Here is a 26,836-nt window from a genome sequence, read left to right as displayed (position 1 = left end):
TCCCCAAAAAAATCAGTACACGTGTGGGCTTTCTACTGCATGTAGTTGGAGTCTCAATTCAAGAATCTTAAATGGGTCAGTGAGGAAACCCAACATCTTGCATTGCTTCCACCTAGGCATCTTCTCAAACTCAAACAGGTTAGTTGTTCCCATAAAATTTGATGCCAGTTCATCAGTTTCATAACATGAATCTAGTTGATTTCAGTTTAATTACATGCATATAAGTTTGTTAGGTGGATAGTTGCCTTTTTCATTTTTATACCCTTAAATTTTTAGGAAATTTGTAGACTCAGACGAATTTGGTTGATGGACTGAACTCTTAGTACTTGAATGTGTGGATGAATTAATTTTGGATCATTACTCTTGTGCAAGTGTTTCAACATTTAGATACTTTTAAGTTCACCTGTTTATTTTATGTTGGATTGATCAGGTACAAGTAAACTGATCCTGGTCATGTATTTTTGGGTAATCATGTAAAGTACTCTGAATTGATTTTAACTTCTCTAATTTGGTCAAGCACAGTAAGGGATTTTGTTCATGCATTGTAGAGGTAGTATCTTTGTTGAGTTTGAATTCTTTGGCCTATAAAAAGGGAGTAAGGAGTTGTAATATTTCACAAATTGCAAGACATCGGCATGGAGTAAGCGCTAAGGCTTAAGTAAAGATGAGCAGCTCTCCTTTAATGAAGTCTCAGATTCTACTGCAAATTTCTTCTGCATGCAATTGATAAAATGCAATCCTTTGTCCTGTGGTATTCATGTAATCGATATATAAGTAGTCATTTTCTGTTTTAATGATGGGTAATCAGTTTCCCATGATGAGAAGGTTTGATCTAATGTTGAAATCTCTTGTTTTACTGATATTTTAGTCATTTGTCAATGTTTTCCTGGAAATATGTTCTGATATCATCCCGTGGAATGTAGAAGAAAGGATGAAAATAAGAGATTTATTGATGCAATCTTAGTTTACTCTCAGATGGCTGGACGTGAAGGGACAGCAGTGACTGGTGATATAAGATCGGGGAATATGATATTTGAGCCTATCCTGGAGGATGGAGTTTTCCGTTTCGATTGTTCCACAGATGACAGAAATGCTGCATTTCCAAGTGTTTCTTTTGTCAACCCTGTGGGTAGAGAGACACCAATATCTAGTGATCATAGAGTTCCATCATATATTCCTACTTTTGAATGTGTTCTTGGGCAACAGATTGTTAAGATTGAGGTAAATTACGTATTGCAAAATCTTCTGTAAGTTTGCCTTTTCATCCGTGCTCTTTCATGTGATAATTATGTCATTATCCAAAAAAAAAATCAAGAATGACCTAAGTGAATCTTTTCATGATTTAGTTTCCATATGGTACATCTTTCTACGGAACAGGAGAGGTTAGTGGTCAGCTTGAACGAACAGGAAAGCGGGTATGTCAATTTATTTGGTTTTCTTGAGGCTATATTTTTAAATGTACTTTAGACGAAAATTTATCCATGACTTCTAGGTATTTTTGTGGAACACACCAGCATGGGGTTATGGACCTGGAACCAGCACCTTATACCAATCACATCCTTGGGTGCTTGCTGTCCTTCCCGATGGAGGGGCAATTGGGGTGCTTGCGGATACCACAAGGCGTTGTGAGGTAGTTTCCAATTCTGATGTACTTTCTATATCTATTAATGGATCTCAATTTGATGACCTAGACCTGCTGATGTAACAGATTGATTTGCGCAAAGAATTTAATGTGAAGTTTATCGCTCAACCCTCTTATCCCATTATCACATTTGGACCATTTGCTTCACCAACTGATGTTCTGATATCCTTCTCCCGCGCAATTGGTATTTTTCTCACTTATTGTCTTTCTTGCATAACTCAAAATTTAGGTGACAATTAATGCTGAATCAATCACCTTGTTTTCCCCGTGTCATAATGGATGACGTCAGGAGAGGGATTAATGGATGACCATGCAATAACACGAAAAGCAATACTCCAAATTTTATCCAATTTATGACCACCTTATATCTCTAGTGTAGTGCTTCTTTACTGTAAATTAGTATTTAGGATTGCATTGCCAGTTCAGGAACAAATCTGATGCTTAAAATGGCATACCTTAATGTGCTGCTGCCAGCTCGAAGTTTTTAAGCATTAATAAATATCACCAATATGATTACCAATAGATCACATTTATCTTGTTAGAAAACAAACAAATATTAAAATATGGGGATGAACTTGACACTCTCAGTTGACTAGAATTTGAAAAAGTTCCTCCTTTTTAGTAGAGAAATTGCCTGATTTTTTAGTACACTTTCAACCGTATCTTGGTCTTCCTTCTCTTGCTCTCTTTTGTTTTTAGACTAGTAGAAATTATTCCATGAACATAATCTAAATCTTTCCTTCTGATACCGGTGATCTGTGTTCCTTATCTTAATTTTTTTGTGTTGCAAAATCTTGATCTCCGGAACCTGGACTGCATCACTGTGGTTTAGCGACAATGCAACTGAAGCTATAAATTGATAGTGTGTTAGGTGCAATTTGAGGGCCTATTGTAAGAATAAACTATGTTGTCCCACCTGATTGATGTTCAGCTGTTGAAGGAGTGATTATCATAGAAAGTTCTGTAGTAATATTTAGCTCTAAAATCTTTTAGTGAATGGTTTGTGATGCTTTCCATCATATAGGAGTTCCTTGGATTTATAATGTGTTACTATTTCTAAATCTCCTGTAAATGCCACCTTTGGATTTGCCTTAACATGCCTAGACTTTTTCATGATTCCACTTTATTTATCTTATCATATTCTCCTTCTTATTCCTGAAGTATTAGTAATTCAAGTATGCATTTTGCTCATAGGCACTGTATTTATGCCCCCAAAATGGTCATTGGGTTATCACCAATGCCGTTGGAGCTATGCCTCAGATGCAAGAGTTCGTGAGGTTAGTTTATTTTACTCTTTCCTAAACTACATGGTTTACCTGTTTGTTGTTGTACAATGTTCTTATTTAGCACTTTCCTATACATCTATTTATGTTTGTTTTAGGTATTTAATCAGTGGTTTCCTTATGAATCAGTGCAGTGCAAGTTCACATCTGCAGATTTCTTTGCTTTAATCAAATTGGAAGTTGTTATTATTGTGCGAGTTAAATAGTTGCAGACAGCTTCTGAACTCTACGGTCCTGTCCTCCTGAACTTTGTGCTCCTTGTTTTTTTTCCTTTACAATACACTGCAGATCGCAAGGACATTCCGGGAGAAAAATATTCCTTGTGACGTAATTTGGATGGATATAGACTACATGGATGGTTTTCGCTGTTTCACTTTTGACAAGGTATGTCCTCCTTCATTGCTTGTAACAAAGGATGGATTCACTGTTTATTATTTACATTCCTTCACGGTCAACTGTAACTTTCTAATACTGCTGTTAACCTTCTGGACAGCGGATTATAAGATATTCATTAGTGATAAATCTTATGCTGCATCACTTTCTTCTTTCACCTTCAGCTTTGCTAAATTTCTTGGGTGTTCTTGGGATTTAATAATCACAGATTTGGCAATATTTGTTGTTTCACTTTCTGCAGTCTAAAGATAGCCAAAACACAGATGCTTATGGGCAAATGGACTTAAATGTTCTGTGATCTTACAGAAGAGAATGAAAAAATAGAAATGAGTAGTGCAAATAGGTGTAGTTATGCTTCATCATCCTGACATGCATAGGCTCATTATTTGTTATCAAATTTTATTGGGGTCTACCTCGTTATGCTTCTTAAGATTGAACTATGTGGACTATTTTGATTTTGGTTCAGGAGCAATTTCCTGATCCCAAATGTCTGGTTGACGATCTTCACCGGGATGGTTTCAAAGCGATCTGGATGCTGGATCCAGGGATTAAATTTGAAAAAGGTTATTTTGTCTATGATAGCGGTTCAGAAAAAGATATTTGGGTTCAGACTGCAGATGGGAAGCCTTTTGTAGGTAAATATATGAATTTCACCTTGGTTCTTCTTGAAGCTTTTGTACCTTTATTTGGTCTCCCAACCATTTATCTTTTCATGTGCTATGTCTCGTTTTAGGTGATGTATGGCCTGGCCCTTGTGTATTTCCAGATTTCACTCAGTCAAAAGCCCGCTCATGGTGGGCTAATCTTGTTAGAGATTTCACCGCCAATGGTGTAGATGGTATTTGGAATGATATGAATGAACCAGCTATTTTCAAGGTGAAGTTTGTGATCTCTCAGCATGTCCTCTCATCTTTTGCTTGCCTAATAATTTCTCATTGCAGACTGTAACAAAGACAATGCCTGAGAACAACATTCACAGGGGAGATGATGAACTCGGAGGTTGCCAGATTCACTCACATTATCACAATGTATGATTCCTTGTTCTCCTTATTTTGCTCCATGTTACATGAGAGAACTATGCTTCAGAGTCTTATTTAACGTGCCACAGCTGACATATTTTAACAGTTGGATAATCTTTTGAATCTGTTTGCTTTTTGTTGTCGGCTACTGGTTATTCTGATGTGTTTGATTATACTTGTCATGCATTTTAGGTTTATGGCATGCTGATGGCAAGGTCCACATATGAAGGCATGAAATTAGCTGATCAAAATAGACGTCCATTTGTTCTTACCAGAGCTGGATTTGTAGGTAGTCAAAGATATGCTGCTACATGGACAGGAGACAATCTTTCCACCTGGGAACACCTTGACATGAGCATCTCCATGGTTCTTCAATTGGTAATTGACTGAGAAAAATAATCAGGCTTTGGATTCTATATCTGATAAATTTATTCCACACGCCTGTTTCTTTGTTTGTAAGCAATGTCTGGCTATTGATACAAATTTACCCTGTTAACAAAAATGCAATTAGCAAGAAACATAGTGTTTATCATAGTAAACATTCTAAATGACGTTTTCTGAATCAATTCTTGTCATGCATTTGATCCCACTCGATAGCCTATCTCTTAGCAGGGTTAGGCTGGTGACTGATCTCCCTAGAGATTTCATAGTGGCAAAATGCATTGCACTTTGCTTTCCCTTCTGAGTAAAGGTTTTCGAATTTTTGCTTAAAAGGAATCCAATAACCCAACTAAAGAGCTGGTAAACTTGTACATTTGATGCCAAGGTAATAGATCTTAATATATGGAAATTCATTGTCTCTGAAAACTAAGAAAAAAGGGAGAGAAAATACTCTTTTTCATATCTTTGAACTACACAATATACAAATATATATATATATATATATATATATACACACACACACAAGTGTAACCTAATTTAGATCCTAAAATCATGCTAGCCTAAATCAATCCATTACCTAATTAATATCTGATACTATAATCAAAACAAATCAAATCTAATCTTTCCTAATATTTACAATAGCAAATCTTTCTATAATCACATATCTTCAACACTCCCCCTCAAGATGGAGTATAGATGTTAATCATGCTCATCTTGCCACAAATATAATCAATTCTTGGATCATTTAGAAATTTAGTGAAAATATCAACTAACTGCTCTCCAATAGGGTCACCCGCCCCACTTGGGGCTAATGGGGCGGGGGGAATTTTTTCTCCCCGTTTAGAAACGGGGCGGGGGGCAGGGGAGTGTACCCCCTCCCCATCCCCCGCCCTGCCACCCGCTTTAAAAAATAAATATATAAAATATATATGTATATAATTATATATATAATATATAATTTAATTAGTTATAAACTTATAATAATAATATTATTAGTTATATGTATTATATAATGTCTATTAGTATATATAATATAATTGATATTATTAATTATACTAATAATTATATATGTGTACTAATACAAATTATTAATTGGTTATACTAAATTTACTAATACATTTATACTAAATCCCTAATTACACTTAATACAATAATATTTTTTTCTTAAAAAAAGCACAAGCACAATAATGAATTAGTGATTATATTTGTGCCAAAAGTGAAAACTTGACTGCTTTAGCTATATTTATTTCATCATGTTGGATTGTATTCAAATAATTTTTATTTGATTGTTTTTATAAGTTTCAATTGTAAAATTACAATGAATAATAATTTAATGATATGTTGATATTTTAGTACTTGATTATTTGCTAAAATTTAATCATAATAAAATTATATAATAATTTTTTATTAGCCCTGCGGGCCGTGGGGAAAGTGGGGCGGGGCGGGGGGAGCGGGGGACGGGGGATGGGGCGGGGGCGGGGGGAGTTTGTAGGTAACTGGGCGGGGGATGGGGGAGGGGTCCCCCGCCCCAACCCCGCCTGTTGCCATCCCTATTCTCCAGTTCTCACATGACTGGTTGAGATCAAGTTTTGCTGAATTTTTTCACGAACAAAGTGGCAATCAATTTCGATATGCTTTGTTCTCTCATGAAAAACTGGATTTGATGCTATATGAAGGGCAACTTGATTGTCACACCATAATTTCATTGGAAGTGAATTATTGATTCCCACCTCACACAATAATTGGCGTATCCATATAAGCTCACAAGTGGATTGTGCCATAGACCGGTATTCAGACTCTGCACTAGAGCGAGATACTACATTTTGTTTCTTACTTTTCCACGATACCAAATTATCTCCAACGAAGACACAATATCCAGTTGTAGATCTTTGATCAATTTTAGAACCTGCCCAATCTGCATCTGAGAAGCATTCAACATGAGAATGGCCATGATTGCCATATAGTATACCACGTCCCGGAACTCCTTTAAGATAACATAAGATTTGCTCTAAAACTGCCCAATGGGTGGTTCTTGGTGAGAACATAAATTGACTCACAATACTAACCGGATATGCAATATCCGGACGAGTCACAGTAAGATAATTCAATTTTCCGACTAACCTCCGGTATATTTCAGGATCTGAGAATAACTCCCCACCATCTGCTGTAAGTTGCATGTTGGGAATCATTGGTACACTACATGGCTTAGCACCTAGCTTTCCTGTTGCTTTCAAAAGATCAAGGACATACTTCCTTTGGCATAAGAAGATATCTTGTTTACACCTTGTAACCTCAATGCCTAAAAAGTATTTCAACATACCCAAATCTTTTGTCTGGAAGCGCGATTGAAGAAAACTTTTAAGGGCTGCAATACCTGCATTGTTACTACCAGTAATAACAATATCATCAACATAAACCACTAATAGGATAATACCAACTTCAGATTGTTGATAAAAGACAGAATGATCAGAATTACACTTCTTCATGCCAAACTCTTGAACCACCTCATTGAATCTCCCAAACCAAACACGAGGACTCTGTTTTAAACCATATAATGACTTTCGGAATCTACAAACCTTACCAAACTCCCCCTGAGCAACAAATCCAGGTGGTTGCTCCATATAAACTTCCTCTTGCAAATCTCCATGAAGGAATGCATTCTTAACATCTAACTGGTACAAAGGCCAATTATTAGTAGCAGCAAGGGAAATAAATAATCGAACAGAGGTAAGTTTTGCTACTGGAGAAAACGTGTCTGAGTAATTCACTCCATATGTCTGAGCATACCCTTTTGCAACAAGACGAGCTTTGAGGCGAGCAACAGAACCATCAGGATTGACTTTAACAGCAAACACTCATTTACAACCAATAGGTTTCTTACCTGTTGGTAGATGAACCAAGTCCCAGGTATCATTATTATTTAGGGCCATCATTTCTTCCTCCATAGCAGCCTGCCAACCAGGATGTTCCAAAGCCTCAGATAAGCGTTGAGGAAGAGATATCAAATCTAAAGAAGCAGTGAAACAACGCAAGGAGGGAGACAAATGGTCATATGAAGCAAATGATGAAACTGGGTAAGTGCATTGTCTTTTACCTTTTCTTAAAGCGATAGGCAAATCAAGACTGGAATCTAGAGACTGAGGAAGCAGTGGATTAGGACTCGGATCTGTAGACAGAGAAGATAGTGGAGGATGTGAGTCTATGTGTTGAGAACGACGAGAATACACTTGAGTGATTGGTGGTCTGGTAGGAACAGTTATTGTAACAGTGTAGACTAGAATATCATCTTCCTCCCCCTGACTACTATAGACATTAGATTCAAGAAAAAATGGATGTGTCTCAAAAAATGTAACATCAGCAGAGACTAAATAACGATTTAAACTTAGAGAATAACATTTATACCCTTTTTGAAGACGTGAATAACCCAAAAACACACACTTGAGAGATTTGAGATCTAATTTAGACACTTGAGGACGTGTATCACGAACAAAACAAGTACACCCAAATATACGTGACTCAACGGGGAATAAAGATTGGGTTGAAAACAAAATTGAATAAGGAATCTCACCAGCAAGCACGGAAGATGACATGCGATTAATTAAAAAACAAGCTGTTGAAACAGCATCTGCCCAAAATTGCTTAGGAACCTTCATATGAAATAGAAGGGCTCTAACAACTTCTAATAAGTGCCTATTTTTCCTTTCAACAACACCATTTTGTGGTGGTGTGTCGAAACATGAAGATTGATGAAGGATTCCATTTTCTGACATATATGAATTAAAAGGTTTAGAAAAGTACTTTTTTATATTATCACTTCGCAAAATGCGGACAGGCACATTGAATTGTGTTTTTATTTCAGTACAAAAGGAACAAAAGATACTAAATAAATCTGAACGATTTCTCATTAAATATAACCAAGTAACACGAGAGTAGTCATCAACAAAAGTGACAAAATACTTAAAACCAGATTTAGATACTATTGAACAAGAGCCCCAAATATCAGAGTGCACTAATTCAAAAGGGGATGTAGCCCGTTCATTGACTCTAGGCAAGTAGGACAAACGATAATGTTTGACAAATTGGCATGACTCACAATCTAAATGGGATAAATTCTAAAAACTTGGACACAACTTCTTCAAGGTGGGTAGAGATGGATGGCCCAAACGACAGTGAATTTCAAGAGGAGTCAAGGTAGAGGAACATGCAACAAGTTTCGGCACTTTCGATGAAGGGGTTTCAAGTGTATACAGGCCGTCAGACTCACGTCCTTTACCAATAATTTTTTCCGTCATAAGATCCTGAAAAACACAATATTCAGGAAAGAATGAGACAGAGCACTTGAGAGCTTTTGTAATTTTACTGACTGAAAGTAGATTAAAAGAAAAATTAGGTAAGCATAAGACTGAATATAAGGGGATAGATTGACAAGTTTTCTAGATCAAAGACTGAATCCATCTTTTGTGCATCTTTTCCATTTAAATAGAAAAACTCTGTACCTTCTCTCCTCCGTCAGAATATCTACCTCCCTAATGTATTAATTACAGATATGCTAATATACATCTAATATAGTAGACCATAATCAGCTCTCCTTGATTAGTGCAATTAGTAGACTAGATCCCATAAGCAGCTGTTCTTGTCTTTTGCTAGCAGATCAGATCCCATAATCAGTTGTTGCCCATGACTTCCATAAGCAGCTGTTCTTGACTTTTACTTTTGCTAGCAGACCAGATCCCATAATCAGTTGCTGTCATTGACTTCCATAAGCAGCTGTTCTTGACTTTTGCATTTAGTAGACCAGATCCCATAATCAACTACTGCCCTTGATATCCCCCCTCAAATTGATGCGGGTTGACCAACAAGGTTCAATTTGTCAACCAGAAAATTGTATCTATGACGGGAGAGAGCTTTAGTAAATATATCAGCAGTTTGGAGATCAGTGGTAATATGAGGAAGAGAAATAACATGATCATCATATGCTTCACGGATAGAGTGACAATCAACTTCAATATGTTTTGTACGCTCATGGAATACAGGATTAGCAGCAATGTGAATAGCGCTAGTATTATCGGCATGAAGGGGAGTAGGTGCAAGTTGGGGAAACCCAAGCTCACCTAAGAGGCCTCGAAGCCAAATGATCTCAGAACATCCAGAGGACATAGCACGATACTCTGACTCAGTAGAGGATTTAGACACCCTATCTTGCTTTTTGCTTTTCCAAGAAATAAGAGAATTTCCAAGAAACATGCACCAACCAGTAATTGATCGTCTAGTATCTGAACACCCTGCCCAGTCAGCGTCGCTATAGGCTACCAAATGAATAGGAGAATTTTTGGAGAAGAATAGACCACGAGAGGAAGTGCCTAGTAAATAGCGAATAATGCGACGAACAGCAGCTAGATGGAGATGCCTAGGCGTCTGCATAAATTGACTAACTTGTTGAACAGCAAATGAAATATCAGGCCGAGTAATAGTTAAATAGTTAAGACTTCCCACCAATTGCCGATAGAGAGAGGGATCTGAGAGAAAATCACCCTCATCACGGCGATATTTAACATTTACTTCCAAGGGAGTATCAACAGACCGACCATCTTGAAGACCTGCCAAAGCAATTAATTCCTGGATGTATTTATGCTGATGTAAGAAAATACCAGCTGAGGTAGAGTGCACTTCTAGGCCCAAAAAATATTGTAGAGGACCTAAATCTTTCATATGAAAAGAACGTTGAAGATGCTTTTGAAGTTGAGATATTAATGCAGAGTCATTTCCTGTGATAACAATATCATCAACATATACCAGAAGTAAAACCAGTCCCTTATCAGTCTTGCGAAAAAACAAAGAGGAGTCATACTGGCTCTGAACAAATGAGAAGCTAATAAGGGTAGAACGGAACTTATCAAACCAAGCCCGTGGAGCTTGTTTTAAGCCATAGAGTGAACGTTTTAGCTTACAAACATCAGAAGAAGATGTAAAAAAAAACCCTGATGGTGGAGTCATATAAATATCTTCTTGAAGATCGCCATGTAAAAAGGCATTCTTAACATCCATCTGTCGCAATGACCAGCCTGTAGAAGCAGCAATAGCTAGAACAAGTCTAACTGTTGTCATCTTTGCCACAGGAGCAAAGGTCTCCTCATAATGTACTCCATACTTTTGCCGATTACCAAGAGCTACTAATCGTGCCTTATACCTTTCAAGTGAGCCATCAGATCTCAATTTAACAGAAAACACCCATTTACAACCAATGGGCTTAACACCATCGGGACAAGGAACAATATCCCAAGTATGATTCTCCTGAAGAGCTTGAAGTTCCTCATTCATAGCTTTCACCCAACATGCTTGTTTAGCTGCCTGTGAATAGGATGTAGGAACTGTAGTGTCAGTTATAGTGGCAGAAAAACCATACCGATCAGGCGGACGACTAAGACGTAGGGACCTTCGAAGAGTGGTTGGAGCAAGGACTGGATTAGTGTCAAGAAGAGGTTGTGATGAAGAAGCCTGTCGTCTCTGATAAACAATCCCAGGTTTAAATCGATCAACTGGTGGAGCAATATCATCAAAGCTAGGAAGAATAACACCTTCAGACGAGGAAACATGGTATGGAAAGTAGTGCTCATTTTCAAAGAAAATCACATTTCTAGAAATGTGTAGATGATTAGCAATAGCATCATAACACAAAAATCCTTTATGAGTTGTACTATAACCCATGAAAGCACATTTTACAGATTGAGCTGTAAGTTTGTGACGCTCATGAGGAGGTAAGTGAACAAAGCAAACACATCCGAATGTGTGTAGATTGCCATAATCAGGATGTACACCAAAGAGACGATAATAAGGAGAATCAAAATTCAACCGTTGAGAAGGTAGACGATTGATTAAATAAACTGCAGTGGATAAAGCTTCCACCCAAAATTTAGATGGAACCGAAGACTGCAAGAGTAAGGTGCGTACCATATCCAACAAATGGCGATGCTTACGTTCAGCCACCCCATTCTGTTGAGGGGTATAAGGACATGATCGTTGAGATAAAATACCTCTCTGTTGCAAAAATGCTTGAAAGGCATGTGACATATATTCCCCGCCATTGTCAGAGCGTAAAACTTTAATGCAAGTAGAAAATTGTGTTTCTACATAAGCTACAAATTTCTTAAAAACAGCAAATACTTCAGCTTTAGTACGCAAAAAATATACCCATGTGAAACGACTATAGTCATCAATGAATGTCACAAAATATTTATATTGTGCATGTGAAACAACAGGAGTAATACCCCAAACATCACTATGAATGATCTCAAAACTTGTATTAGCATGACCACCATGACTAGGAAAAGGTAATATTTTACTTTTCCCTAGTCTACAAGTAGAACAATCAAAAGACAATTTATGATTAAAACACTGATCCTTGCTCCCCAGAAAATCGTGCTTTATTAAATGAGATAAAATGACATTATTTGGATGACCCAATCGTTGATGCCATACTTCAACTTTATTGTCAACAACCATAGAAGCCAAAGACAAACTACTTGGAACTGAAAATTGCAAAGGAAATAGTCTGCCCACTTTAGGCCCCTTCGCGATCACCTTCCCCGACACCTGGTCCTGCACAAGACAACCATCACGAGAGAACCGTACATCACAGTTATTATCCACCATCTGACCAACAGAAATCAAACTAGTAGACAACCCTGGAGAGACAAATACATGACGAAAAGAAGGTCCAATATCACCAATGGCTGTAATTGGAAGATTACTGCCGTTAGCAATCTGAATATTTTGTGTACCAGTATATTGCCGTAGATTATGTAGTGATACAGATGAACCAGTCATATGATTTGATGCTCCAGAATCAACTAACCAAGGAGTAGAAACAATTTTACCTTGACCTTGAAGTCCAAGAGCAGAAAATGCTGAAAGAATCATTTGTTGAACCATTTCTGGAGTAAGTGTTGTGGCTGTGGATGTAGAACCAATAGTGTTAGAGTCTTGGACAGCACCTTGAAAGGCTTGGACTCTTCGATTCTCAGGGCGTGTAGGACAGTCCTTGATAATGTGTCCAATTTGCTTACAATAATTGCAAAATTTCTTTCCACAATTGCGTGCAATATGCCCAAGTTCCTTGCAACTATAGCACTGTACTTGTCCCTTTCCGCGATTCTTCCCTTGAGCAGCATAGGCAATATTGACAACTTCAGATATCTCCTTTGATGTACCTATGATAGTTTGTGTAGCCATTCTCTGTTCTTCTCGCAACAAGTCACCAAGACATACGTCTAAAGAAGGAACTGGGTTTCTATTTAACAATCCAGCTCTAATCGCCTCAAATTCAGGCCTCAGTTTCATTAGAAACTGGTCACGCTTACTATCTTCGTGAACCGCTTGAATACCGGCTAAGGCTTCGCTTGGTACCTTAGAATAGATTATACCAGAGTATTCACTCCATAAATTAAGAAATCCAGAATAATACTGCTCAATAGAGAGATTACCTTGGCTACATGTACTAATTTCCAATTCAAGCTGAAATCTTCTTGCTGTATTATCTTGATGATATACACGCTTCAAATGATCCCACATCTCCTTTGCTGTATTAAAGGAGCGTAAATTGTTCACCATATGAGCTTCAATAGATGCTAGAATCCAAGAAATAATTCTAGCATCCTTTGCCTCCCATTGACTAATTTCCTTTCCATCTCTAGGTGCTGTAGAAGACCCGTCAATATGACTCCAAAGCTCTTTGCCTTTTAGAAACATCCTAAATTGAAATTCCCATGCCGCATAATTTTTTCCAGTGAACTTGATGGACAAAGATTCCGTATGTATTTTTCCCAAAGAGTTTTCCATAGACATTCTTTCAAAAAAAAACAAAGATCTGAATTACAAGAAAAGCTGCCAACCACAATATGATTGACCCAAAAGGATATCTTGAAACCAAATGATTGATCAAAATAATCAACCCAAGAAGGATAACAACTCAGAAAGTTTGGAAAGGCTGAGAAATTCAAATAACTGGCTCTGATACCATGACAAGTTTTCTAGATCAAAGACCGAATGCCTCTTTTGTGCATCTTTTCCATTTAAATAGAAAAACTCTGTACCTTCTCTCCTCCGTCAGAATATCTACCTCCCTAATGTATTAATTACATATATGCTAATATACATCTAATATAGTAGACCATAATCAGCTCTCCTTGATTAGTGCAATTAGTAGACTAGATCCCATAAGCAGCTGTTCTTGTCTTTTGCTAGCAGATCAGATCTCATAATCAGTTGCTGCCCATGACTTCCATAAGCAGCTGTTCTTGACTTTTACTTTTGCTAGCAGGCTGTCCTTGACTTCCATAAGCAGCTGTTCTTGACTTTTGCATTTAGTAGACCAGATCCCATAATCAACTACTGCCCTTGATATAGATGACATTGGAATTGCTACACCAGAACCCACAACTGAAGCTTATGACCCATCAGCCAAAGTAACATTCGGATGATCTTTATTAGGATTAAAAGAGGAGAGGATACCTTTATTAGCGGTCATATGATCTGTTGTACTGGAATCGATAACCCATTTATTAGAAGATGACACAAGGCATGTAGTAAGTTTACCTGAGTGATCAATAGAAGGAGGATTGGTACTAGAAGATGGGTTAGCAGATTTTTATGAGGCCTGGAACTCAGTAAAGTGGGCAAACTCATTAGCAGAGATGAGTATGGATTTGTCAGAAGGCACATAATTGTTTTCCTGGGTTGCGAAATTTGCAAACGGGGGCTGCTGTTAAGGTCTACCATGAAGGTCCCAACACGTACGTATGGTATGACCTGGTTTCTTACAGTGATAACAGACTCATTGATTTGAGTTGTATTGTCCATGACCAACAACCCCACCAGTCCCATTTTTGCCACCGTTTCTACCATTATTTCCTCGACCATCTCCACTTCAATTCACGAGAGCACTAGTAACATTGAAAGTAGACAAAAATCCCTCGGTTCTCAACACTCGTGTGAAAGTGTCACGGAGGGAAACAATCTCTGGGCTAGAGAGAATTTGTGTTCGAGCAGCATCAAACTCAACTTGTAATCCTGCAAGAAAACTCATTACAGCCATTTGTTCCCGTTGACACTGTTGAGTTTTTACATCAGTACTAAAAGGAAGGAGAGAATTCAATTTTTCATACACATGTTTAAAATTCATAAAATATTCTGTAAGGGATCTCTGCTGTTTTTTCGAACGGTAAAATTCCTTGCGAACATCATATATATGATTTAAATTACCCTTATCAGAATACAAAAAGGCCAAATAATCCATAAGATCTTTAACAAAGTCACAATGATTGATGAGACTAACTATCTCATTATCAATAGAGTTTCGGATCTGCAAAAATAATTTTGCATCTTCCCTTAGCCAAACCTTCTTTTCTTCCCCATGAACGGGTGGACCATTAGTGAAATGATCATCTCTATCAATGTTGCGTAGATATATCCGAATAGTTTTACTCCAATCCAAAAAAAATTTTCCATTCAGTTTGTGTTCAGTAATCTTTGATGTTATAGGAATAACATCAGTGTTAAGAGAATATAAGTATTCTTTTAAATAATAAATTAGTAAGGGTATTCTTGTAAATAGTTTGTTAGGTTTGTACTACTATAAATACTAGTTGGTCACTCATAATACAGTGATTAGATGTTTTCCTCCCAAAATACCTTTTAACATGGTATCAGAGCAAAAGTCCTAGGGTTAGGATTTCTAATTTTTAAGAGTCTACTCCCTTTCCTCATGTTACTTTAGCTGATGGAGCTACCACTAAAGTTAAAGGACTAGGCACTGTAGAAATTAATCCATCACTTCCGCTGTCTTCTGTTCTTTACGTACCCAATTTGCCCTTTAATCTAATGTCTGTTAGTAAGTTCACTAAATTTCTACAGTGTACAGTTACTTTTTCTCCTGATTCTGTTGTCATTCAGGATTTGAAGACAAAGAGAACGATTGGTGGAGGGCATGAGCATAATGGTCTTTAGTTTCTCAACTTCAATATGTTTTGTCCTGCTACTGTTTCTCCTCTTGAAATTCACAGTCGTTTAGGTCATCCGTCTTTACAAAATTTGAAAAAGTTGGTTCCTACTTTGAATCAATTATTTTCGTTAGAATGTGAGTTTTATCAATTAGAAAAGCATCATCGTATTTCTTTTGCTCCTAGAGTCAATAAACGGGTTTCTGAACCCTTTCTGTTAGTTCATTCTGATGTTTGGGGTCCTAGTCGAGTCACTTCAAAGTTAGGTTTTAAATATTTTGTAGTTTTTGTTGATGATTTTTCCAGAGTTACATGGTTTTATTTAATGAAAGATCGTTCAGAATTATATTCCATTTTTTGTGCATTTGTTACAGAAATAAAGAATCAATTTGGTGTGCCTGTACATATACTTTACAGTGATAATGCGAAAGAATATTTTTTCATTCCTTTTAATACCTTTATGACTAAGTCTGGTATTATTCATCAATCCTTTTGTCCTCACACTCCACAACAGAATGGAGTTGCTGAAAGAAAAATTGGACATTTAATCGAAATTGCTCGAACACTGTTGTTGCACATGAATGTGCCCAAACAATTTTGGAGTGATGCAGTTCTAATTCCATGTTATTTAATTAATCGCATGCCATCTAATATTCTTGGAGGTCAATTACCTCATTTCATTCTTTTTCCTCATGAATCTGTGTTTAAATTGCCTCCTCGTATTTTTGGATGTGTGTGTTTTGTTCATCAGCTTGCTCTCGGGGTGGATAAATTAGATTCTTGTGCTATTAAGTGTATTTTCTTAGGATACGCACAAGCGCAAAAAGGGTATAGATGTTACAGTCCAATTTTAAATCGATTTTTTACTTGTGCTGATGTTACTTTCTTTGAATCCACTCCATATTTTATCAAACAAAGTATGCCTTGTGAGTTAGACCAGTGTCCCTCTTTTTCCTCTCCTGTTTTACCAGTCCCTTCCCCTTTATTACCTAAGTTATCTAGTCCACCAGATTTCATAACTCGATTATCTCATCCTCATCTTCAAGTTTACTCTCGTCGTTCCATGGTTGAGAAAGTTCCTGATATGCCACGCACTTCACCAATTAACTCTCAATTTTCAAATCCAGGTATGACGCCCTCCTCTGAGTTAAATCTTCCTATTGTTTTACGCAAAGGTAAGAGACATTGTACTTCCCATCCTATTTCTAATTTTGTTTCTTATTCTCGTCTCTCTATGTCATATTCTTCTTTTGTTGCTTCTCTTGATTCTATCTCCATTTCTAAGTCTATTACCTATGCTCTTAATCATCCTGGTTGGAGATTAGCTATGCAAGAAGAGATGTCTGTTTTGGAACAAAATGGTACTTGGGATATTGTCCCTCGTCCTTCAGGTAAGCCTGTTGTTGGTTGTAAATGGGTGTACACTATAAAAGTACAGTCTAATGGTTCTATTGATAGATTGAAGGCTCGTCTGGTAGCTAGAGGATTTACTCAGGTGTATGGAGTAGACTACTTAGAAACATTTTCTCCTGTTGCAAAGATTACCTATGTTCGTCTTCTTATCTCTTTGGCAGCAACTTATAATTGGCCATTGCATCAGTTGGATGTGAAAAATGCATTTCTGCATGGAGATTTGGAAGAAGAGGTATATATGGAACAATTTCCTGGATTTGTTGTTCAGGGGAAGAATCCACGATTGATTTGTCGTTTGAAAAAATCCTTATATGGATTGAAACAGTCTCCGAGGGCTTGGTTTGGCCGGTTTAGTAGTGTTGTCATGGAGTTCGGTCTGACAAGATGTGGAGTAGATCACTTTGTATTTTATCGACATTCTAATGCTGGTAAAATTTTATTAGTTGTTTATGTGGATGATATTGTGATTACATGTGATGATGTTGTAGGGATCCAGAAACTTAAATCCAATCTACAGGCAAACTTTCAGACAAAGGATTTAGGTCATCTACAGTATTTTCTGAGTATTGAGGTAGCTCGATCTAAATATGGAATTTATTTATGTCAAAGAAAATGTGTATTCGATATGTTGAGTGAAGTTGAGATGTTAGGTTGCCGACCTGTGGATACTCCTATGGATCCCAATGTGAAATTAACAGGAGATCAAGGTGCATTACTTGATGATCCTAAGCAATATCGAAGACTTGTGGGTAAATTAAATTATCTCACTGTAACGAGACCTGACATTTCGTTTGCAGTGAGTGTTGTGAGTCAATTTCTTGATACCCCTCGTACTAGTCATTGGGATGCTGTTATACGGATTCTCAGATATCTTAAGAGTGCTCCTGGAAAAGGGTTGCTGTATCAAAATCATGGACACACTGATATTGAAGGATATAGTGATGCAGATTGGGCTGGTTCTGCCTCAGATCGAAGATCGACTACAGGATATTGTGTGTTTGTTGGTGGTAATTTAGTGTCGTGGAAGAGTAAGAAGCAAACAGTTGTATCCAGATCAAGTGCAGAATCTGAATACCGCGCTATGGCTCACACTGTGTGTGAGTTGGTTTGGTTGAAGAGCATGTTACTTGAACTTGGGTTTGAGCATAAACAGCCTATGAATTTAGTGTGTGATAATCAGGCGGCTGTTCATATTGCGTCTAATCCAGTGTTTCATGAAAGGACAAAACATATTGAAATTGATTGTCATTTCATTCGAGAGAAATTGCTTGACGGGGTCATCAAGACATCTCATGTACCGTCTGTAGATCAATTGGCTGATGTGTTTACCAAGAGTTTAGGGGGCTCTAGGGTGAAATACATTTGTAACAAGTTGGGTGCTTATGATATATATGCTCCAACTTGAGGGGGAGTGTTAAGAGAATATAAGTATTCTTGTAGATAATAAATTAGTAAGGGTATTCTTGTAAATAGTTTGTTAGGTTTGTACTCTTATAAATACTAGTTGGTCACTCATAATACAGTGACTAGATGTTTTCCTCCCAAAATACTTATTAACAATCAGAAATTACTGTTTTCATCTCTCTACTACTACCTTTCATATCTGCCATTATAATTCACACAAGAAAGAACTAAAGTGACTCAATAGGATCACGTCAAAAAACAAACTGATAACAGAGTCTAAAGCCCTGATACCATGAAAACTAAGGAAAAAGGGAAAGAAAATACTCTTTTTCATATTTTTGGACTACACAATGTACAAATATATATATACACAAGTGTAACCTAATTTAGATCCTAAAATCATGCTAGCCTAAATTAATCTATTACCTAATTAATATCTGATACAATAATCAAAACAAATCAAATCTGATCTTTCCTAATATTTACAATAGCAAATCTTTCTATAACCACATATCTTCAACAGTCTCAGCGCCCTACCATTCTATTCCATTCTAGCTAAGTAGAATTAGACATAGGCATGCACGTATGCATAATCCTGCAACTTAGTGGTCAACTTAATCCATTTGCCAAAGAATATGTGTGCTTATATTTCATTTCCAGTTTAGTGTGAGCTGTATTCTGATTTTTAAAATTTATAAATCATCTGAACTAGACAACCTTTAGATCTGGACCAAGATGTCACTCCTACCCGTTATAGTTTCAAATGACCTTGTATGTTGGAGATTTAACATAAGTTTGTTATTCTTCTAAATGACACTGTTCCATTTTTTTTTACTAGATGAAAGCTCCTTTTGTTTTTTTTATAACTTGTGTCATGGAGTGGTTCTATCTTCAAATGTCCTCTTGTTTGCTGGAGAGAAAAAAATTATGTACCATTCAATACTGCTGCTCCTTTTATGAATACTCATCCTTGAAATAATAACATGTATTCAATACAGATACTATGTTAAATAAATCATCAATAGCTGGCTTTATGAATATATGTGTAATACTTAGTTCCCTTCTAAAACTCAGACTATTGTTTTATCCTTTGTGATTATGGAGTGAAGTTCAAAGAATGTTACTGCCTTTCTCTTTGTTCTGGATTAGCTGATGCTGATTGTATTTTTATATTTCTTTTCAGTCAAAAGTGGTGATATTTATTTGTCTTATTATGTTTAACTGCTATACCTAAGGCAACCTAAAATACAGGGGCTCAGTGGTCAGCCACTTTCAGGGCCAGATATTGGTGGATTTGGTGGTAATGCAACGCCGAAACTCTTTGGAAGGTGGATGGGTGTTGGGTCCTTGTTTCCATTCTGTCGTGGGCATTCTGAGGATGATACCAACAATCACGAACCTTGGTCTTTTGGTGAAGAGGTTTGTCCTTGCTTGATATCTCCAGAACTCTATTTGCTTTAGCAAGGTTTACGTGTGAGTATTCATTCAATTTTTAGGGCATTTGTGCATTTTTCAGTGCCCTTTGGTCTTTTGGTGAAGTTTGTCCTTGCTTGATATTTTCAGTACTCAATTTACTTTGGCAAGGTTTAGTGTGAGTTTTTGTTCAATTTTTAGGGCAATTTTATGCATTTTTCAGTGCCCTATGAATGAATATGTTGTTGAATTTACCATTATTTTCTTCTCATTTGAAGCATTTGACAGCTGGCTTGCTTCTTAGAATGATACTATTGAATCTCTGCCAAAATAAGAATTTTCCTTTTATTCTGTTGTGAAATAAGGGCTCCATTAGCTCTTTTAAGACTTCAGGACTATGATTTATTCATTCTGGTATACTTAGATCTTTCTACATGGGCATTTTTTAATATTTGTTGAATTAGCCCTGGCCTAATTTCTTACATTTATGACTGAGAGCACAGATCTTTTCCATAACGTGGTTGTAGACACTTTGAATAGTTGGTGTTCCAAAACTGTAAGAATCTTATCATTTTTCAATTGGACATGGATTACTACCCCAGCTGCAGTAAATATACCAAGCATATATTATGTAAGAAAAAGATGAAAGATAACGAGCATGATAAAAGTAGAAGCTGATTAATGACAGACCTGGTGGTGACCGTGTGAAATTATGTTGAAGACGTGGTAGACTCTTATTCTTTTGAGGAGTATCCTTCTGTATTCTGGTGGGAAGTGAAATATATTGGGAGCAAAGACTGATTAAAAGAAAAAGGATGCATATACTCAATCTGTTTCTCAGTCCAGTTAGATTTTGACTTTTTTTACCAAGGAGTTAACTTATATGCGGAGAATGCATTTTGAACCTATACAAACGCTACTTGCTTGCCAATCCTGAATTCAGTTTGTTTTTTTTATGTTGAGTTTAGGAATCTCTAATACTTACCGTGTTTTCTGGTGAACTTTTTACTCTCACAGTGCGAAGAAGTTTGCCGTCTAGCATTAAAGAGAAGATACCGCCTTTTGCCACATATTTACACCTTGTTTTATGTGGCTCACACAAAGGGTATACCTGTGGCAACTCCCATTCTTTTTGCTGGTAAATTCTTGTTATGATCAGTTATTTCGTCCTCATGTAAGTAAAATATTTATTCTCCTAAGTCTTCTGAGCCATAAATTCTTGCATTCTATGTGCAGATCCAGAAGACCCCAAGCTAAGAACCCGTGAAGATTCATTTATGCTGGGGCCTCTTCTCATATGTGCAAGGTTTTCTTTTAATTACTTCACAGTTGCTGTACTATGTGGTTGTACAATTGTCTTTACTTTCTTGTAGTCATTGTGTTTCTTGTAATTGGCTCAGCTTATAATTGCATATCCATAACTCTGGAAATTAGTGACTGAAGGAACTTACTGAATGTGTGGAGCTAAAAACTATGAAAACTTCTAATGCTTCATACCATGCATAAGAGCTTGCTTAGTCAAAAAGAAGAAATGGATTGGGAATTATGGGAAAATAGGTTTTGCCTTTGGTAAGGTTGTGAATTAAGCATGTGGTCAGTGAAATAAGGATAAGAGCTGCAACCAGCCTTGGCAATGCTAGAGTTTAAAGGTGGACTTGACTGGTTGGGAAATTAAAATGGAACTACTAATGAATTCATTACCACTTGTTGATCCTTCAGGTTTCTTCTTTTTGGAAATACTGTTTAATTATGCTTATCCCTCTAATAATATCTAGCTGAGGCATGCCTTTCTTTCAGTGCTCAAAGTTTACTTCTTCAAGAGAAGGACTGCATTAATAAGTGTTCTATATTCATCGTCCTTTACCTTCTCTTCTTTAATTGTAATGTTTGTCAATTACACTGTTCTTTAGCTTAATTGTAAAACAATTTCTAACGTTGAAGTTGATTTCATGCAGCACTCAACGTGATAATGAATTAGATCATACACAGCCAGGGTTGCCTAAAGGCATTTGGATGAGTTTTGACTTCGAAGATTCACATCCGGTATTTGTTGCTTGTCATCTGAAACATGCTTGGCCTTTTGCTGCTGTGTGATGCTTTGACTCAACACTTGTTTCATTACTTCATGGTTTTATTAGGACTTACCGGCATTGTATCTAAAAGGTGGATCAATCATCCCTGTTGGTCCTCCATATCAACATGTTGGTGAAGCTAATCCTACAGATGACTTGTGCCTTTTTGTCGCCTTAGATGAACATGGTAATGTGCAACGCGTGAAAAAGATTTTGCCAAATACAATTCTTAGAACTAATTATTTAGTTGGTCTATTTTATTATGCTCTTATAGATAGTGGTATACTTGAATTTCAAAATTTCTTGATTTGCCACCTCAAACAAGAGTAGCTTCGACATGGACTTTTAATGCTGTCCATGTCTCAGTTTCACGTTCTTAGTGAAGTTGGAAACTTTGAAAAGTTGAGCAGTTTCTCATTTTGTTCTCCCTCCTGGGTGTTCTCCCAGACTATCCAGCTATTTAGAATGAGCTGTGAAGCAGCTTAGATTTCTTTTCTATTCCTTCAATATGGTAGTTCTTTTAATTGCAGAGAATTGGTTCTTCAAAACCTAGGGTTTTCGAAATTATTGTATGTTAAAAATTGGAGATGGATTTATTTTACGGTTACCTGTGGCAGATGTAATTATTTATCTATTGATTCCATTACAGATTCTTAGAGTCCAGAGTAATGGGTTAAGATAAGTAGTTCTATGTCCCTTAGATTTGTCAGAAAAGTAATATAAAGTAGTTTAGCTCAATTGCAGAGGAGGCAATCTTTGGGTTCATTTATTTTTGTAGACAAGAACTGAACACTGCAAATGGATTGAATTTGTGTCCACTATAAAACAGTCAAGATTCTATCTTTCTCCCATTAAGATTTTTTTTTTTGGTGACAATTTTTATTCTTATGGGAGAGCTTATTGGTGAAGAACATACATTAAGGACACACTGCAGCATCTTCTAGTTGTGTGGTTGTTCCTTTGCATTGTCCCATTCACTTGTAGTCTTCATGACAATAAGGGAACCTTTTATGGTCTAATTATCCTCTGACCTGATTTTCCTTTTCTCTTTGAAGGTTCTTACCGTATCCGCCAAAATTTTTGATTGAGAAAGAAATATCATGTTTTACTAGTAAGAAAGGCACACCCTGTGTGCAAAAAAGGAAAATTTTGATTAAAAAAAGAAAAAAGTATGGAAGTTATTGGGACTTATTATGAGATAATGGTTTATCCTTGGTAGATTTGCAGTAATAAACATTGACTGAGGCAAAAGTGAAAATCTAAATAATGACACACAATTTGACACTAAATGCCCCTTACTCCCGCTTTATGTATAGTGAAGATATTGCACATCGTTACTACTTAATAAAGGATGAAAATCGCTCCTGGTGTAACACTTGTTCATACTTTTTGCCAATGCGATTATGGCTAGTATAAATTTCCACAACTTCCTAATGTCAACTTGCAAATGGCTTCCAATTTTCTTTCTCACTTTCATTTTCTTCTCAATTTCCTTTTCTTTCCTGTAATTGTTTCTCCAAATTGCAGACACATATTTTGTGCATGTATCACTGGAATTAAATTATGAAAGTTTATTGCATCTGATGGTAATGTGGATTTCTTCTATGAAGGAAGTAAACTGTTGCTCTATTGAAATTGAGAATTGACATTGAAGCAGAAGTTGATGAAACCTTGACAACCCTAGAATCTTTACAATTTGAACTAAATGACTGGTCAATCTAGACCTAGCACATAAAGGATTGGTGAAGGATGATTTGCCAACTACTTAACAAGGAATGGAATCCCATTTTTGCTTTTCTGAAGGTTTTAATCAAAGAATCTGAAAAATGAGGTTTTATAGCTCAAGCACTATATGTGGTGGCGATCTTTCAGGAGCTATATCTTCTTCTGGTCATCCATTTCAATCTTCTTAGATTAATCAAACATAATACTGTCTGTAATAGTGGATGCTGTGACAAGTGGAATTTGCAGCTGAGACCTACTCTTTGAAATTTTCAGGTAAAGCAGAAGGTGTCCTCTTTGAGGATGCTGGAGATGGCCATGAGTATACTAAAGGTGGATATCTTTCGACAACATATGTTGCTGAACTCCGGTCATCAGTTGTCACAGTTCGTGTTTCCAAAACCGATGGCTTGTGGAAAAGGCCAAACCGCCGCTTACAAGTGAAGTTATTGCTTGGTAAATGTGCTCTGGTGCGTATCCTTCCTGTTGAACTCAAATTTGCCATGTCATGCTGCTAGGATCTCTTCAATCTTGAATACTTTTAGAAAATTCATTGTGTATTTGCGTGTTCAAGCAGCTTGAAGTATGGGGCACCGATGGAGAAGCTATCCAAATTATGTTGCCTTCACAAAGTGAAGTGTCAAATATGGTATTAGCAAGTGAAAAACAGCACAAAAATTGCATGGGTAATATCCTAATTCTTTCTTCTTTATATTTATTCATTCATATTTTGTCATGAGTAGTTTTATGGCTTGGACTGCTTGTTTATCATCTATGATAAATGCATTCACTGAGCTATTTGACAACCTTAATCTTATATTCCATAAAAGAAGTAAAGGAGATTAAAATGACCAAATGTACCATAATATTCCTATTAGTTTATCACTAACACACATGCTGGTGCTTATACATCATTCCAAGCTTGTGACAACTGGATAGCTGCTAGCATGGCCAAACAATTTGCTGAATGATTCTACTAATTGCTAGCCTATTTTGACATTTGACCTTTGCATGATTGTCCAGCTTAGCGTTTGAACTTTATGATCCTCTGCTATGAGCGGAATTGCCACCTTTACCATTAAGACAATCTCTTGGTCTCCTCTACCTCTAAACTCTTCTCCTTTTAAAACCACCTTCTTTAGAATGAGAATCTCTGACTAAGTTTGACTTGTGTACCTGATTAACATCATCAACCATGGAAAAAACTCAGATGGAAGTACAAGAAACACAAAAAGTGTCTCCTCAAAAGCTGACAGCTTTGCACCACCCATATTATAAGTTCATAATTGGTCTGTAGGAAATACGAGAAATCAAATGATTGACATTTTTTTCATCAGTTTTAGATATAGGTTTTTTTTCCAGTTTCAGACATAGATGAATAGGCATGACAACCTTTAATTCTGTATGGACCTTCTTTAAAATCGTATAGTATTCTGTCTGATGTTACTCTCCATTAAAACAGTTTCTTTGCTTATTTCCAGATCATACACATGGGAAACATGTTAACCTTTGAATACAACAGTCAGGCAGTTCTACACGGTTTTGCCAAAAGCAAAGAAAGAAAAAAAAGCATGCAAACAAATTTGAGAATTAATAAGTAGATATGTATGTGCTGTAACACACTTGCATGTCTATATGACATAGGTAATCAAGATCTATGCATATCATGTGCAAATCATTACAAGTCATTATGCATTTGTTAATTACTTACTGGGAATTGTCATATCTGATGCATGTCTTTCATTTAACAAAATAACAATGAGATAGTTAATGCCACTTTTTCATATTTTGGTATGAGAAGCCGAAATTAATGTTTGCTACATTCTGATTGGCCTGATAGGTATTGAAACATAAATTTTTAAATGTAGTTGTGAATATCTTCTACTGCGATGTGATTTCTGATATTCGTTGTTACATTTGCAGAGAGTGCTAAAAAGATACCAGATGCGGACACAAAGGTGTAGGGCTCTCAAGGACTCCTATTGTTATGAAAAGTGGAGACTGGGTTCTTAAAGTTGTTCCTTGGATTGGTGGTAGAATTATTTCAATGGAGCATGTTAGTAGGAATGCCATATCTTCTTGGATTGCTGAAACACTCAGTCCTAGGAGCATGGCACTGCTAGTAGGAAATAACTCTATAAACTTGGATCTGCTGTGCATTTTTATATTGCTCAACTTCAGAGAGAATATCCGTGAATTGTTAATGTCTGCCATCTTGTTTTGCTTAGGCTTCATGACAGGAACTCAGTGACTTCATAGCAGGTTGAGGTTAGCGTCTATGAAGAATATAGTGGCACTTATTACCAACCTGCTGGATGTCATGTACCGAGGAGTACTATGTTATTGAGTGAGTTAAATGAGTAATTTTGCAACTGCATTTATAGTTTCAAATGCTGTCATCTATAAAGGTTGTTTCCAGTTTGCCAGTGTAACTATATCCAACAAACTCCATTAGGCAGTGTCGAATATTAGGTTATGTGGCAAAGCCTTTTAGCAGTTTGATAACAAATGGCTTGAATTGAATCAAGCAAAGAGGTCAATCTGCTAAAACATAGCAGCCAATGCTAATCATTTGCTTTCTTAAGGGTCAAAATATAGCTTCATTGGAAACGATAATTTAAACATTTGCTCAATAAAAAGCCAGAGTTGTCTTTGACATGTTATTGGTGCAATAAAAAGGAATATTGTCTCAAGAGAGGGATGATGTAATCTCAAAAACATCAAGAAGGGCTTTAGTATCCTAAATAAGGAGTTTTCGAGTCAGTTTCAAATATATTTTTTTGCCGAAACATTAGATGATTTTATAGATAATAAACCTATACAGATTCAAGTAAAGACTTGAAAGAATTTTACAACCAGTGTACCCTAACACTGAGGAATCCAAAATTCCTGATCTTCTATGAATTCTAGCGCTTGCACGCTAGAATGTTGAGTTGTATCCATATGTTATATGAAAATTTATATGAAAATGACTTGATCTGCAGTAGGCTCAGATTTTAACTGGATTTGGGTTTAAATAAAAAATAAAAAATGGGTTTGAGCTTGTTGTGTTAAATTGCCAACGAAATCAGACTTGTGTACAGGTTTACTCAACATCTAT

At 36.6% G+C, this 26,836-nt stretch overlaps 1 protein-coding gene across 1 annotated transcript; it reads left to right on the top strand.

The window, feature by feature from the left end:
• Positions 1–26,122, top strand: LOC113781487 (alpha-glucosidase 2-like). Its single transcript, XM_027327433.1, is given in 20 exon segments — positions 1–138; positions 976–1,221; positions 1,347–1,415; positions 1,493–1,630; positions 1,709–1,826; positions 2,837–2,919; positions 3,214–3,309; positions 3,785–3,953; positions 4,052–4,194; positions 4,260–4,346; positions 4,530–4,715; positions 19,781–19,948; positions 20,960–21,080; positions 21,179–21,248; positions 21,898–21,985; positions 22,081–22,201; positions 24,013–24,206; positions 24,314–24,422; positions 25,660–25,680; positions 25,683–26,122. Coding segments are annotated over 19 exon segments (2,532 nt in total). The 5' UTR covers positions 1–138; the 3' UTR covers positions 25,988–26,122.
• Positions 26,123–26,836: the final 714 nt, after the last annotated feature.

This window comes from Coffea eugenioides, chromosome 8, assembly GCF_003713205.1.
Source record: "Coffea eugenioides isolate CCC68of chromosome 8, Ceug_1.0, whole genome shotgun sequence".
Lineage (NCBI taxonomy): Eukaryota > Viridiplantae > Streptophyta > Magnoliopsida > Gentianales > Rubiaceae > Coffea > Coffea eugenioides.
Note: the sequence above shows the minus strand (reverse complement) of the source record. Positions and strands in the feature narration are given on the sequence as shown.